This window comes from Rhinolophus hipposideros, assembly GCF_964194185.1.
Source record: "Rhinolophus hipposideros genome assembly, chromosome: 1".
NCBI lineage: Eukaryota > Metazoa > Chordata > Mammalia > Chiroptera > Rhinolophidae > Rhinolophus > Rhinolophus hipposideros.
The window spans coordinates 12,724,397-12,742,115 of NC_138047.1; the positions used below are offsets into that span (position 1 = coordinate 12,724,397).

Consider the following 17,719-nt stretch of genomic DNA (forward strand, 5'->3'; position numbering starts at 1 on the left):
TCACCAAAAGACAGAGTAGAGGCTGAGCGCTAGATACTCCCGAGTTCAGAAGTTTAGTAGATGAAGACGTAGCAAAGGAGACTGAGAAGAAGGAGCCTGTGAGGTAGAAGGAAAATCAGTGTGGGAAATCAAGTGGAGAAAACTTTTCAAGGAGGAAGTGACTGGTCCCTGTGCCAACTTATAAATCACGTATGATGAAAACTGAGACTTGACTGTTCGATTTAGCCATGTGGAGGCCCTTTGTGATGTTCCCAAAAGCAGTTTCAAGGAGTTATGAAGGCAGAAGCCCAATTTAAGGGGATTCAAGAAAAAATAGGAGGGACAGAATTGCAGATAGCAACTGTAAACTGTAGACAACTTTCAGGAAATTTCGTACTGAAGACAGGCTGACAACAAGGTGGTAGCTGGAGAGGAGTATGTGATCAAGAGAAGGGGTTTTTGTTGTTTTCAGATTAAAGAACTTATGAAATGTGTATATGCTGTTAGGAATTATATCGTTAAGAGAAAATAGATGTCGCAAAAGAGTGGAGAATTGCTGGAATTGTATCTTTGAACAGTGAGAGGCAATGGAATCTCGCACAGAAGTGGTGGGGCCTTAGAAGGATGGGCAGTGCAGGCATTGTAACGAGAGGGAAGGCCAGAGAACATGGGCACAGCTGCAAGGAGGGGGGGAAACGTGTTCTCAGATATTGCTTGTGTTTCTTCGATGTAGTAGAAAGCAGGGTCATCAGCTACAAGTGAGGCTCGGGGAGAAAGGATAAATTAGTCACGTGGGATGAATGGGCTGGAGAGAATTATCATTGACAGACACCACTAAACGCTGTCTTGAGGTTAGTTGTCTAAGTTCACTTACAGAAAGTGAACTTAGAGTGAAAACAGTCAGCCTAGTTTTTGTTTTTTTCCACCTGTGTTGGGCTCTCTAGGTGCAGGCCCTGAGTAGGCCATGTTGGTTTATCCAGGGTTAGGTTTTGTCAGATGACTTTGAGGAAGTGAGAGAAGGGTAAAGGAGTGAATTGAGGTGGGCTTGATATGGAAGTACGGACATGGAGTGGTGAGGGACAAGGAAAAGTGGTAGGGTCAGCTCAGATCGAAGAATCGTAAGGGCTGGGGTAATGAAAGGGGTGGAGAATGGAATCCTTGATTTGAGATTGTAAATGGTTTTCAGTCATGACCAGATAGAAGCCAAGAGTGCAGGAAAAGAGATCAAAGAAGTGTAAGGCCAGGATAGTGGAAGGATTATCGATGTGGATATTGAATTTGTGTTTAGAACTTGAAGGCGTTATCTATTCTAATATCCTTTGTTGCTGTTGCACTATCTGATAACAATCTTAGTGTTCTTACTTGATAAGAGATTCACATCTCTTCTTTCATTGTTTCTGTTTCTTAGTCTTTAGTGCTCTATAAGATTTTCTTGGTGTTATTTTTCATTCCTTCTGTTGCATTTAAAATTTTAGCCAGTATATTTCTAACTTCCAAGAGTTTTTTCTTCTTCTGATTGCCTTTTCATAGCATTTCTTTCTAGAAAAATATGAGTTTTTGATGATCTGCATGATTTGTTCTAATTCATATAGTTCATGTATCAGAATATGGTATTTTTCCTCCATTAAGATCATATCTGCACTCAAGTATTACATTTTTTATGTGTAATTTTTTCTAAGTGAGGAAATATTAATATATGGTGTTAGTAGTTAACATTTAAACATCTTTTTGTTTTAGGTATCAAAAAGTAAAGATGGAAAAGAACAAAGTGAAACTGTATCACCATCCGAAGATGAAACATTCTCCTGGCCAGGTCCCAAAACAGTTATGTTGAAAAGAACATCTCAAGGCTTTGGTTTTACATTAAGGCATTTTATTGTTTATCCCCCAGAGTCTGCAATTCAATTTTCATATAAGGTAAGAGAAGTAATTAAAGTAACTCAAAAAAACCCCACAAGGCTATTCTATCTCCTTCTTGTTTTCCCCTTAACCCTCCTCTCCTGCCTTCTTCCTATCTTAGAAGTGTTATATTTTCATTGTTATTATATTCTTTTAGATGTTTTTCTACCTTCTAGAACAAAAATTTTAATCTTCTCTGAAAGGTCATACTCAAATCTATTTTGCTGGGACTTTTAGTTCCAAATTTCATCCTAATAGGAGTTGTTTTTCTACTATCTAGAAAGAAAGTTTTTTGGGGGCAGAAAATGCAGAGGAATTAGTCTGCTAAACTATTCTGATGGTTATAAAAAGTTATTGGGATTAAAATGATACTTACCTTTCAGGTATGTCATATGATGGCAAGTCGATCTCAAAACAGCTTCTCACCAGAATGAATTACATTAATTATGCTTCATTATATAGTAACATGGTCTGATAAAGGGAAGCGTGGAATAATTATAATGGCAGCTCTGTGTTCTTCACTGTTCTTTACGAGCATTAGCTCACTTCATTATTAGCCTGTATAACAGATGTGGGAACTGATCTGAGTCACATAATAAGTCATGGAACTAAGATTTTCACTTGCCAGCATGAATGTCCAGGGCTTCACTATTTATACAACAGTGCGATGGAAATCATGATATTTTGAAGAGTTGTGAGATCTGGGCCAAGCCACTTGACTTCCCTTGGCTTCTAGATTTCCATTTTAATTAGAGGGAATTGAACTAGAAGATTAGAAAACCCTTTCTAATTCTAAATTTCTATAACTCTAAGGTGGTCTTTTAAAACAGTGTGAAATTGCTGCTGGAGACCACACACTTCTTTTTATTATATCTTTCCAGTAAAATGTTTTAAAGGATAAGCTTTTTCAAGTGCTCAGTAGTTTTTAAGAATTATGAATAATTGTTACCTTTGGAATTAAAATTTACCAGTTTGGGTTTCCTGAAATGTCCATAAAACTGCTGAACCGGATTCCCTAATAATCTACTTTATCTTAAAATATCTAAAATAGTATTACTTGTGTATGAGGTACATGTGAAAATGAAAATATTTGATAATTTAAGAGTCCTTTAATTATATATTAAGACTGAATTTATATTTGTCTTTTTGTTTTGTTTTGAACAAAGGCTTTGGGGCATGATGAATATATAGATAGTACAATTTTCATAAGGTAATTTTACCACACACAGGTTAAAAATGCAGTATTTTTATTATTGGAAAATATTTCTAGAAATGTTAGTACCACCATATAATTTTGTTAACAGCCTAGTCATTAAGAGTCAAAATAACCTAGGTTTGAGTTCTACCTCTGCCCCTTGTCAGCTCTGTGACCTCGGATAAATCACCTAACAGACACCTTTCTCACAGGTTGTTGTGTTGATTAAATGACATAATACATGTAAAACACTTATTACGGGAATTAACTGAGTAATTGCTCAGTAAACTTTAGCTGTTAATGCTGTTATTTAACACAGATGTTTTTGCACATAGGCCTCGGTCTTGTGAGTTTTACATGACAAATGTATATTGAAATCTTTTCCTTTTTAATTATGAAATTCTGTCCATTCACTTTGAAGGATTTAAAAAAATAATAATATTACATAGCTTTTAGAAAATGTGAAATTAATACAACAAGGTATTTATTATGTCACTTAGCTGGCAACCTTACCAGTATCAGAACTGAGCTTATACCCAGAAAAAAACAAACAAAAAACTATATATATGAGACAGCCAAAATAAAGGTCAAAAGTTATATAATAAATTATCAGCTCTTCTTCATTAAATGTCTTTTTTTCTTTCTAGTACATTGTAGCTTTTGTATGATAGGGGCTCAAGAAATAATTTGAATAAATATATTTTTATACATGCTTTTCAAAGTTGCTTTTCTAATTTCCCAGCCAAAGGTGGATAGCACGGGAGCAGGATAGCCTGATAACAGTGAAAAGCAACCAAATAGATAAACCTCAAAATAGAATACAAGACGTTAAATAGGTAGCAATTTGGAGCTAGTCAATTCATATAAAGACAGTTCTGGGTCCTGTAGCAACCCCTAAAGGCACATTTTGTTAGAGTACAGTAAGTGATGACTGGCCTGGCCCTCTCTCCCAAGTTCTAGGTTCGTCTCTCCAGATGCCTACTTTGATAGCCTCCAGTTGGGTATCTCTATCAGACATCTCACACTCAGTATTGAAAACTGAACTCCCTATGTCCTCCCTTGAAATTGGCTTCGCTCACAGACTTCCCATCACTGTTTATGAAGGTTTCAGCCCCTGGCAAGAGACACTGTTAATGAGATTGTTGTTGGCATGTTCTGGGGAGGGCAATTTGAATTGGACTGAGCCTTGCTGTGATTTCACTATGGTTTATAAATATGTATTCATATATGGATATACGGTTTTTTTTATTTTGTAGGATGAAGAAAATGGCAACAAAGGAGGTAGGCTCTAAAAGTTTTAATTTTTCTCTGAATTCTTTTCCTATTTATGTCTTTCTGTTCTTTAATATTAAATGAGATGGTATAGCTTTTAGAACCCAAATACAAGGCCTGACAATTAAGTTCGTGAACTCATCCTAGAAAAAGTGCTACATACCTCATTGTTGAATATCACTACGATCACCTTCTAAGTACTCCCCTTGGGAAGCTATGCACCGATGCCAGCACCTAGTCCACCCTTCAAAGCAATTTTGGAACTCTTTTTATGGAATGGCCATCAGAGCTGTTGTCGTATTACCCTTGATGTCCTGAATGTCATCAAAATGTCTTTCTCCTAATATTTCCTTTATCTTTGGGTAAAGAAAGAAGTCATTGGGGGCCAGATCAGGTGAGTAGGGAGGGTGTTCCAATACAGTTATTTGTTTACTGGCTCAAAACTCCCTCACAGACAGTGCGGTGTGAGCTGGTGCATTGTCTGATGTAAGAGCAATGAATTGTTGGCGAAAAGGTCAGGTCGTTTTCATTTAACTTTTTCATGCAGCCTTTTTAGCACTTGCAAATAGTAAACTTGGTTAACTGTCCAGATGGTACAAATTCATCATGAATAATCCCTCTGATATCAAAACAGGTTAGCAACATCCTGCAACAAGTTCATGAACTTAATTGTCTGACCTTGTATATAACAGTTCTTAGATATGAGAGTCATAGAAATTAAATATTTTTACTGTAGATTTCAAAATTTTATGAATTCACTCTATCATAATTTGAAGATGGTGATGATTTTATTGTTAATTATATATTAGTGTTTATGGGGGGGATACATGATTCTGAGGAAAGTAATTCTGAGATTTTTATTCAATTAGTAGTCTTTTAAATTTAGTGGTTCTTTTAGGTAAGAAATGCTGTATGTTTTATCTACTCAATTTATTGACTCAAATATTGGAAAGTAGAGAGTTTTGGTTCTTATAGTTAGTCTTACTGTTGGATTTAAACATTACATTTAATTTGCTTAAAAGGAGAATCATAAGGTTAGTTCTTAATGACTCCCATTTTTTTGTTTTAATTTTACATGAATTTTAATGAGTTAAAATTTACACACAATAAAATGCACCCATTTTAAAAACTTTTATTTTTAGATAATTTTAGACTTTTTAAAAAGTTACCAAAACAGTACAGAGAGTTTTTGTATATCCTTCATTCAACTTCCCCTAATGTTGAAAACTTACATAACCACGGTACAATTAACAACACTAAGAAATTAGCTTTGGTATGATACTATTACCTAAACTACAGACTTTATTTGGATTTTTCCAGTTTTTCTACTAGCGTTCTTTTCCTGTTCCAGGATTTCTCATTGCGTTCAGTTTTCATGTCCCTTTAGTCTCCCCTAGTCTGTGACAATGCTTCTTCTTTCCTATGTTTCATGCCCTTGATACTTTTAAAGAGTACTCATCAGTTATTGTATAGAATGTCCTTCAATTTGGGTTTGTCTGATGTTTTCTCATCATTAGTTTGAAGTTATACATTTTTAGCAAGAATACATTTGCACTTATTTTAAGTGTATATTATTTTGATAATGCATAAATCGTGAAATCACCATTCCAGTCAAGATATGACATCAAAAAGAACCTCTGTCATTCCATAAAGTTCCCTGGTGCCTTTCTCCTGTCAGCCCTTCCCTGGTCCAAGGCAATCACAAATGATAGATTAGTTAGGATTCTTCTAGAATTTCTTAGGAATGGAATATGTCCTCCTGTGGGCCTTTCCTTGGTGTAATGTTTTTGAGAGTCACCATTTTGTGTGTATAGGAACTAACAGTACTGTCTTTTACGCTGAGTAGTTTTCTCTTGTATGAGATACCACCGACTGTTTATCCATTCACTTGCTGATGAACCTTTGTAATACCCATATCTCATTTGAGGTCTTGGAATGGTTATCTTAAGGGTTAAAATGAGTGGACAGGGTCCCTTTCAGCACTATCAAAAGTAATCTGACAACATAGGGCCAGGTAGAACCCTTCATAGTTGTCACTGTGGTGCAAGATGGGGCACTCCTGCGTCACCATCTGTCATGCACCAGAGTTAAGGATGAATTCCAAATGTTCCGTGGCATGGATTATAAATAGGCATTAGTGGGGAAAAGGAAAGCTTCAAAATTAGCATCAGCAAGAGAAAAGAGGATGTGGCTCCTGTCTGTCCCTGCCATCCTACAGATTGATGTGCTGATGAATTTCACCCCCGTCGTGTGATGGTCTCTAGGGGTAGAAATATACTTCTAATAAATGTAGAAGGACATAGAAAACTTTACACAGATGATTATATATCTGAGATAGCTCACTGAGTGAATGGATTTAGTTATATGCTTTGACTGGAAAGAATAGACTCAAAACATTTGTAAGGGAAAGCTAGAAGATCCAGGTTTAACCCAAGGAGATTTGGAGAGGCATGATAGAGTGAGACTGAAGCCTGTGATCTACCGGGGAATATTACAGTTTAAAACCTATTTTATTTATTAATTTATACCTAATCTCATTCAAAAAAAGATTGTCTCCACAGGCAGAATTACATGTATCACGGTAAGATGAAAAATAAGGTTCAAAAGTTCATGGTCAAAGAAAAATGAATTAAACTGACATTCGGGAGATTTAGTACACATAAATGGGTGCTGTAGATTCTACACTGTTATCAAAGATAGGCTGTAAATTTGCTTTTGAGCTTTTCCAGTGGCCAGAAGAAATAATGAAAATATGATTAGTTAAGGATTCACACTATTCATAAAAAAACAACATCCTGTTTACACTAAAGTCAGAAACAAATTTCTCCAATTGCCCTCAAAGTGGAAAACAAAGAGTAAAGAGTAATACAATAGATAATATCCTTAATACCATTCTTCGTATAGCTGTTATTTAACAAATCTCTTAATATAAACTGATCTCAAAACCCCATGGTTCAATTCAGTATAAAGAGCTTCTCAACTGGGGACAGTTTTGCTCCCCAGGGGACACTTGGCAACATCTGTAGACATATTTGGTTGTCACAGTTGGGGGCAGGGTACTGTGCTACTGGCATTAGCAGGTAGAGGCCAGAGATGCCGCTGGGCATCCTACAGTGCACAGGACAGCACCCCACAACAAAGAGTTATTCAACCCAAAATGTGAATGGTGCCGCTGTTGAGAAACCCTTGGTTACAGTGATAGACCCTAATACAGTGTGGTCCACCTGTATAGCTCTTGAGAGTCTGGCTTGATACAGTGACAGTATTCAGACTATTTAGAAGAATGGATATTCAAAACCACGTATCCAGTGATCTCTTATGATTATTTTCTCTTGCAACTCAATTTCTATCTGAATGGAGTTACCGCTATAGTTTGAGGTTAAATTAATCTGGCTGTTCTACCGGCATTCATGTTGTTAATGAAGGAATAATCATAAGTAAGGGAAAGGTTACATTTTAAGAAAATATGGAGTCAATATAATAACCACTAGAAGGAAAAATAGCTAAAAGAAAAAGTCAACAAAGAATGTAAATAATTGAAATGTAATAAAAAGTTAACATTAGGAACCTAATAGACTATGGGAGACAATAATTATAAACTAGGTTAACAGAAATTTTAAAGAATAATAGAAGAATTAAAATAGATACATCAAAATTAAGGTTTTAAAATAAGAAAAATACAAATTCAAGCTGTGCAGCAAGGTTCATCAAAGTAAGACACTTATAAAGTCCAGAACAACCACACATTTTTTTCTTAAGAAGAATATGAAAGGCATGAAAATACCTAAAAACATTGTTTTATAATATACTTGGGAGGAGAATTGCTTGGTTTTTTATTTTATTAGAGAGTGGTAGAAATTATCATATGATTGAGGACTTAATCTATACCAGGCATCATAATATATGCTATTATTCTTTGTTATCCTCACTGAGATGCTGTGTGATGTGAGAAAATATCCCCCTTTTGCAGAAGAGATGAAAAAGATGTAAAATATTGCCCAAAATCACACAGCTAAGTGACAGAGGTGTGTGTCTTGAAATCAGGTGTCTGACTCTAAAGTCCATCTTTTTTAAACTCTGCCATCTTAACTTTTGTTGACTTATTTTTAAGTCTCCTTCATTTCTTTAATTTGTTTTAAAAATAGTTATGTCTTTTTTTACACTTTATTTTGACAATATTATTTTATGTTAATTTCAGGTGTACAGCATATGGTTAGACATTTATATAATTGAAGGAGTGATCCCCCTGACTAGACTAGTATCCTCCTGGCACTATACATAGCTATTACCATATTACTGACTATATTCCCTATGCTTTACTTTACATTCCCATGACTATTTTGAAACTACTAATTTGTACTTCTTAATTCCTTCACCTTTTCCACCATGCTCCCCAACCCCTCCGATCTATCACCCCAATAAATCTAGTACCCATCCGACACCATACATAGTTATTACAGTATTATTGACTATATTCCTTATGCTATACCCTACATCATCATAACTACTTTGTAACAACCAATTTGTATTTCTTAATCCCTTTCCCTTTCTCACTCACGCCCAACCCCACTCTCATCTGGCAACTATCAAAATGTTCTCTATATCTATGAGTATACTTCTGTTTTGCTTATTTCGCTTTTTAGATTCCACAGATAAGTGAAATCACATTGCATCTGTGTTTCTCTGTCTGACACTCCACTCAGCACAGTACCTTCCAGGTCCATCCATGCCGCCACAGATGGCAAGAACTCATTCCCTTCCATGGATGAGCAATATTCCACTGTATATATGAACCACCTCCTCTATCCATTTGTTCATTGACAGACACCCAGGCTGCCCCACATCTTAGCCATTGTAAACACTGCTGCAATGAACATACGGATGCTCATGTCCCCTTGAAGTAGCGTTTTGGGTTTCTTCAGATAAATACCCAGAAGTGGGATCACTGGGTCCTTCTTCTTATAGCCTTTGTTTTAAAGTCTGTTTTATCAGGTATAAGCATTGCTCCCTCCGCTTTTTGTTTGTTTGTTCCTTTCCATTCTCATGAAATATCTTTTTCCAATCCCTTTAGTTTCAGTCTCTGTGTGCCTTTCGATCTGAAGTGAGTCCCTTGTTGGAGGCACATGTAAGGGTCTTGTTATCCATTCAGCCACCCTATCTTTTGATTGGAGCATTCCAGTTATATCTTTTTAAAAATAGTTTGACTTATGTAAGGTCAAGAATTAGTAGATAAATATAGGCCATATTTAGAATGTTATGGAATTAACTCTAACATTTCTCTGCCTTAAGAAAGTTAAAAACAAGGAAACTTGATCCGTATTTGTGAATACCTACGGACAAAGAAGTCACATGAAAGTCAGGGATATCCCAAGTTTAGAGGCCCTGAACGTCTTACAGGAGCAACCATTACTTGTGCCTCCATTCTGAGTACCTGGCCAGCAGCGGACTGGGAAAGACCAAGGAGTTTAAGGACTTATTAGCACTCTGCCTGCCTTTGCTTCCAGGACCAGGTTTTCCTCTTGTCGGCCCAGCTGGTAGTGGGGGTCGCACGCTAGTCCACAGAGGCCTGGTTAGCTTAAGTACAATGCTCGTAATACCATTCCAAGTAAACTGATCAGCCACCAGAGCATATTCTGTGTGAAGAAACATCTGACTGCTGAACAATTCTTTATAGGTCAGTCTTTAGAATGCAACCTATTTAGAGACAGACTGCATATATTATTTTAATTCAGCTAAGTGTTACGATTTTTATTTATAGTCTTACTTCCTTTTTAAAACTTATTTTCGAATGTATTGAGATTGCAAAATCCTTTTATGTGAATTTTGTCTTAATGAAATAGAATTCCACCCTCCAGTGTAATGATCCGAGTCAAAGCCTAGAGCCGCTGGGGAGAAAATAATTGCCAGAATTTTATTCAAACTCCTAAGAGATCCTGTTATAATGCCAACAATTCTGTGAAACAGTTGAAAGGTTTTGTTTTGGTATTCTTTCCTTTTGGCAATAGAGTGGAATCTCTTTGCCATTTAATTTTCTGATTATTCTTCTTACCCAACTTTTCCATCTATTATGTTTCTTGTATCCTATATGTGTATACTCTTTTACATTTTAAAATTTATTTTTCTTGTGCTCGCTTCAGCAGCACATATACTAAAATTTATTTTGCTTTTTTGTTGGTTAGTGTTCTGTACTGGGATGCAAGTAACATTTACAAGAAGCCCATTAAGGTAGAAAAATAGTTTTTGGTGGTAATAGTTGCTTATGGATAATTGGTAGATGGTTGACATCCTGGTGTCCCTTAAATATCTGGAGAAAATAATTCATAATCAAAATAAGAATAAGAATAAAGTTTTTAATTACTATTATTTCTTCTTCCATGAGTAAAACTTCTCTCTCAGTTTAGTTGTAGGGACATTTCCAGGGTTCTAAAATGTTATGTCATTTTATTAGGTGCTTAAATAACTGTTGAATTTCCACTTTGGCTTTAAAATTTATATTCAAGCATGTTAATAGTAGACAAAAAAGTGACTGAGAATTCTATAAATTTTTTCAGTAGTAAAAATTTGCATTTTGTCATTGCAAAATTTGACAGTGCTGTAGCCTACTTTCGAGTTTTCTTTCTTTTTTTTTCTTTTTTGGTAAAAAAGGATAGTCTATTAAAAGTAAAGAGTAAAGAGTCGCAGCTCTTGGAACGAGGCGGGTCCCGAACTGGTTGCCCCAGAGATTTCTAATAACCAAAGCTTTTTTAGTGGCAAGAAATAGAAACCTCAGGCCACATCAGGAAAGATGTGTTAATTCTAAAAACCAACAGGGCATCTCCAAATTCAAAGTCAAGAGCTATAAAGATACCTACAGAGCCAGAGACATTAGAATTGAGACCTAGAAAGCTACTAAATGCAAAGAGTAACAACAGCAAAAAAATCTTGGCTTTTGATCTTCCAGAGACTCAGATTCTGGTATTCATAGTATGATTTAAGTGACTTTCACAGTTAATTTTGATTATACATGATTTTTCTCAAGAGCTGACCTGTACAAGGTACAACCCTTATGGTCTCTTTTTTTCCCTTCTCTCTCATTACAATGCTTTCAAATTCCTGAGAGAGAAATCTAATTGGGCCATTTCATCATTTTATAGCAGGTGTACACTAACCACTATGTTTAGAGCTCAAATATTCTTCATTATAATGAAAAGTTAAATTCTGTAAAGCTGAGAAAATTGGATGTACTTTATGCAGTTAATTTTCATTAACAGATTGAAAACCTATTTCCTCAAGTTAGTATAACACTAAAATAAGGACCCGAAAATTTGTTGTAGGAAGATATTCTTATTATTGGCAGGTCTAAAGTCTATGATGTGGTAATAAGGTGTCAGAAGCATGTTTCATTATTTCTAAAGTGTAGCGTTACTAACTGAGCTCCATGGATCTCTTCTGATGTCTTTGAATTAATTAAACCCCTCAGGATCCATTTTTAACTGTATTTACAGTGTAAGCTGTTTGAGTTTCCCTGGTAGTTAGGTAAATATTCTAATTAGTTGCATATTTTTATTAGCTTTTAGTACTGTTCAGTAGGATAACCACAGGTGTCTGAAATTGTTTGAAGATATTTTAAGACGTAAGGATGATGATGACGACTACGGTAATGATGATAACGGGGGTGGCAGTGGCAGCTGGCTTACAGTGTGCCGAGCAGTGTTTGTTATACGGTGTTTCATGGATTCACTGATGAACAACAGCTTTCCTCACAACAACTTTCTGAGGTGGCTGTTATTATCACTTCTATTTTGTAGATGAGAAAACTGAGGCATGAAGTATTTGCATAACTAGCAAGTGGCAGTGTTGGACAACAAGCTCAGGCAGTTGGTTCCAGAGTTTCCTCTCCGTTTCTACCACGGCTTCTCAGAAAGTTCTTTACTCTTCAATTCATTCTTGAAAATGAGTGAGAAATAGGGTTCTGTTTTCTTGAAAGGAAGGCGTATTAAAAGATTCCCCAGTTCAATTTTCAGATACAATTTTGGCTAACGTAGTATTAGCATTTCATACTTGTTCTTTCATTTTCTTCTTTATCTTTGTAATTCAACATGTTCTATTGGCTTAAGTCTGTAGAGCTTAAGGATAAAGCATCATTGTTTTAATATTTGCAGTTGATTTCCATCTTTGATTCAGTTATATATATATATTTATATATATTATTTACATATAATAATATATAAAGTTATATATATTATTTATATATATATATATAATTTTTTAATTGGGGAATATTGGGGAACAGTGTGTTTCTCCAGGGCCCATCAGCTCCAAGCTGTTGTCCTTCAATCTAGTTGTGGAGGGCGCAGCTCAGCTCCAAGTCCAGTTGCCGTTTTCAATCTTTGCAGGGGGCGCAGCCCACCATCCCATGCGGGAATTGAATGGGCAATCTTGTTGAGAGTTTGCGCTCTAACCAACTGAGCCATCCAACCAACTGAGCCATCCGGTTGCCCCTCCGGAAGCTCAGCTGCAGCACCTTGTCTTCAATCTAGTAGCTCACTGGCCCATGTGAGAATCAAACTGGCAACCCTGCTGTTCAGAGCTCTCGCTGTAAACAACTGAGCCATCCCACAGCCCTTATTCAGTTATATTTTTGATGCCTTATGCACCTTATGACTGATATAACTTGTTTTGGTATTATCTTTTACTTATTTTTATGAAATGATAAGGGCACTCCTAGGTATTTACCAAAGATAAATGAAACATTTACTGGAAAAATATTTGTATAGGCATGTTCCTAGCTGCTTTATTCATAATAAGTAAACACTAGATTCGACCTAAGTATTCATCAGCATATGAATAGATAACTAAATTGTGGTGTAGCCCTGAAGTATAATACACAGAGCATCATGGATCCATCTCAGAAACATTTCTTTTAGTGGTGAAATCTTCACATAAAATTCACCGTTTTAAAGGGAAGAGTTCAGTGGTATTTAGTACAGAATTAAAGGACATAAGGTGAAATGTTGTGCAGCTACCATCTGTCTGGTTCCATAACATTCTCATCACCCCCAAAGGAAACCAGTATCAGTAAGCAGTCATTTGCTATGCTCCCCTCCCCTGAGTCCTTGGCGACCACCAATCTGTGTTTGGTCCCTCCGGACTTGCCTATTGTGGATATTTCATATAAATGGACTCATACAATAGTAACCTTTTTTGTATGGTTTCTTCCAATTAGTGTAATGCTTTTGAGGTTTGTCTGTGGGTGCCATGTATCAGTACTTTTATTTCTTTTTATGGCTGAATAATATTCCATTGCATGTATGTACCACAGTGCTTATCCGTTCATCCATTGATGGACATTTGGGTTTTTCCACCTTTTGGCTGTTGTAATTAGTGCTGCTATGAACATGTGTATACAAGTCCCTGTTTCCAAGTCTTTGGGAGTGGAATTGCTGCGTTATATGCTAATTATATGTTTAACATTTTAAGGAGTTGTCAAACTGTTTTCCACAGCAACTGCACAGTTTTACATTCCCACGAGTAATGTTTGATGGTTCCAGTTTCTCCACATTCTCACCAGTGCCTGTTATTTTTCATTTCTGTATTATAGCCAACCTAGGGAGTATGAAGTGGTATGTCATCATGGTTTTGCTTGCCATTTCCTTACTAACTAAGGATGTTGAGTAGCTTTTCATGTGCTGTTGGTCATTTGTGTATTTTCTTTGCAGACACGTCTATTTAAGTCCCTTGCCCATTTTTTTAATTGTTTGTCTTTTTATTTTTTAGTTGTAACTGTTCTTTAAATATTCTGGATACTAGGCCACTGTCAGATACAGTATTCACATATATTTTCTGTAATCCCATAGTTAGATTTGGAAATTTTTGTCTATTTAAATTTAATATTAATTATATATTTATTGTTTATACTCCTGATTTATTTTGAAATTTCTGTTTATTTTATTTTGAATTTCCTATAGTTCTTTTTTCTCTTTTTGAGATTAAATAAGGTATTGCCATTCCTTTAATGGTTTTTCTAGAAATTATAATCTACAAGTTTATTAAAGTCATGTTAATTAATATTTTATTCACCTCTGAAACAATGTAAGGATCTCAGAACATGTTAACTCTACTTGTCTCCCTCCTATCTACATGTCACCTTTACGTTGTGTTGTAGTTCTTTCCGTTTTGTTTTTTTCCTGAAAGGTCTTTGATTTGCCTTCATTTTTAAAAGATATTGTTGTTACTACAGGAATTCTAGGTTGACATTTTCTTTCAGCAGATTGAAGATAACATTTCACTCTCTTTTGGCTTCTTGTTAGTAAGAAGTCATATTTTGATTTATTGGTTCTTTGAAGGCAAACTCGGAAAATATCTGTTAAGATTTTCTTTATATCTTTGGTGTTTGGCCATTTCATATGATGAGTATAGGTGAGAATTTATTTTTATTTTTTTAGTTTGGAATTCATTGAGCTTCTTGTGTCTGTGGATGGATGTCTGTCACCAGTTCTAGAAAATTTTCATCCAGTGTCTGTCTCCTCACATACCGTGTTTCCCCGAAAATAAGACCTAGGCGGACCATCAGCTCTAAAATAATTAAAAATTATTTTAATATAAGACCGGGTCTTATATACTATAATATAATACCAGGTCGTATATTAATTTTTGCTCCAAAAGCCTCCTTAGAGCTGATGGTCCGGCTAGATCTTGTATTCGAGGAAACAGTGTTATGTGACCTTCTGTATCTCAGTGCTCTCTTTAATTCTTCTGGGGTCTCATTTAAACATAGTTTAGATTTTTTTTTTTTTTACTCTATCCCTCATGGCTCCTAAATTCTCTGTATTTTTAGCTGCATTCTAGATAATTTCTTCAATATATTCCAATAGTTTTCTTGTTAACTGTTTTTTAAAATTTTGATTATTAGAAGTTCTTTAGGGTTCTACATGCTCAATCACTTCCTATAACTCTCACTTTACAATTTTAGGCTTATTTTTCAAATTTCTTCAAACATGGTAATCAGAGTTGTTTTATAATCTATCTGGTAATTTCATTATCAGGAGTCTTTGTGGGTTTGTTTCTCTTTTCTGTGCTTTCTGTGTGAGCTCAGAGTAGGTTCTTTGCTGTGTATGTTTGACAATTTTGTGTTTGTTGACCTTCACAAATTATTACTGGAAATTCTTTGAGATCTAAGATGAAAAAGCTGTTCTTCAGATGGATTGGTATTTGTTTTTATCCAGAGGCCAGGCTATCACTTGATTTGGACTACCTATCTTATGTAAAGTGTGGCTTCTAACCATGTCTCAGAGATTGATTCCCCACCCCCCCCACACACACTTTGCATAGTACCAATATAGTGTCTGGATTGCTGGGAGCAATATTTCTAGTTACCTTACTCTTCAGTGTGGGAAGAGTCTCCTAACAGATTCCTGACTGGACAGGACTGGGCTTTTCTTCTACCTGCTTGGTGAGAAGCCCTTAAAATGGAAGCTCATGTTCACTAGCCTGGACATATGTTATGTTATTGATCTTAACAGTCTTTTGGGGTGTAATTTTCTAGTAGCTAGGAGTATATGTGTATGCACTATGTTTCAAACATAAATTAAGCATTCCTTTATACTTGCTCAATTTCCCAGTACGTTGATACTTTATTGGATGATTTGCTGCTCATGTATTTGTCTTATTAAAATACCTTTAAATAATCTGTCAGCCCAATAAACTTTAATTAAAAATAAATAAGTAAAATAAAATACCTTTAAATAATCTATCAATAGTTATATCAATAGTTATAGTAAAATCACCAAGTTAAAAAAAATCGCCAAGTTATTTGTAGTTTGCTATTATGGGCAGTGTTTCCTAATGTAAGAATGTATAAGCTTATATACATACACACATACATTTATATACACATACTCACACATATATGCACGCAGAGATGATAAGTGATTCTGTATGTTGCTAGTAGCACATTAACTTCAATATACTTATGTTGTTCTTTTCCATTAGACAGGTGTGAAAACATGGGAAAGATGAGCGCCAGGGTCTTCTGATTAAGTAGGACATGGTTAAAACACTGAGGAACCTCAGATATAAAGGACAGTGATGGCAAGAATATTATGTAAATTTTGAAATTATGATGTGTATTTTTGGAAAAGATTGAAAGAACTTGAAACTTTTGCTTGTAAAAGAGATGCTTGGGGGGAAAGTGATAGTTGTTTTCACATGTTTGAAAGGATACTTTATATAAGATGGAGTGGATTGTTTGATGTTTCACAATGAATGAAAGATGCAGATAAACCCTTTCCCTAATTCTCTACTGGAAAATCCCTACTCATATTTTAGAGACAGTTAATCTGAGTGATTGTTCATGCTACGTAAACAAGTAGAGACTTTTTGCTTCCTAAAATACCCATTTCTGGGAGGTGGTGGCAGCAACACCAATCTGATATGGAAAAACAGAAGTAAGGGAGTGATTATACGTCTTATCCAAAACTGGTCATTAGAATGTGCAAAGTAAAATTTTCCTACATACTCACTGTTTATTATGTTTATGGAAAATATGTATTTATGTGGTACTTTAAGAACAGAACTCATTAAGGTTGGAAACTGTCTTTTATTATTGAATTTCCAGTGCCTAGTAAGTACTTGGTACACAGTAGGAGCTCAAATATTTGTTGAGTAAATGTATTGAATGAAGGGAGGTACCGCCTCCTTAACTTGGCCCTATTCCAAAATGACTGTTGTTCCCAAAGCTGCAAAAGTTAGTGTGTTAGTATCTGAACCTCTGCATCAGGGACAATCTATTCCCTGCTGCCTTCCTCCTTTTGTTTCATTTTTCTCCCATCAGCACCTTCTAACACAAGGTGTCAGTGACACTTTTTAAATAAATTTAGAAGTCTTATTTCATAGAGCTGCTAAGTGTGTGATCTGGAACAGCAATAACAAAAATGGTGATTCTGGACTTCAGTAGGAATTTGAGCATCCGTTTAGTAAAATAAACTGGTAAGGTGGTCAAGTTAGATGAGAGGGGAAACAAAAACATTTTCTTCACCTAAAAAGTCCCAGGAAACCATATTTACAATAATCTAAAGTGAAAGGAATTTGGTTGGATTAAAGTTGGCATTGTCAGAAATGATGTTTCTATAGTTAGATTTAAGACTTTAAAAGACACATTGCATGAAATTACTTTGTTAGGAAAATAGGCTGTGATTTAAAAAAATACCTTTAAGCATTCTAAAACCTTTAAGAAATATAAAATCAAAGATTTCAGAGAGCTAAGTAGAGATACTGAACAGAAAGGGCTGTAAAAGTGAAAAAGTCAAGGAAAGTACGTGGTTGGAATATTAATGTTCGACCATCTTCTGGAAATAACTGCTCTATAAGAAATGTTGTTCCAGAGGTGACCCTGTA

At 35.4% G+C, this 17,719-nt stretch overlaps 1 protein-coding gene across 8 annotated transcripts in view; it reads left to right on the plus strand.

The window, feature by feature from the left end:
• ARHGAP21 (Rho GTPase activating protein 21) overlaps window positions 1-17,719 on the plus strand; it is a gene marked incomplete at its 5' end in the record, with an annotated part of 117,656 nt that overhangs the window by 42,881 nt on the left and 57,056 nt on the right. For all 8 annotated transcript variants that reach the window (XM_081059555.1, XM_081059556.1, XM_081059559.1 and 5 more), the window contains 2 exons: window positions 1,717-1,896; window positions 4,330-4,354. In XM_081059555.1, the coding sequence (XP_080915681.1) occupies window positions 1,717-1,896; window positions 4,330-4,354 (205 nt within the window). The remainder of the gene's footprint in view (window positions 1-1,716; window positions 1,897-4,329; window positions 4,355-17,719) is intronic.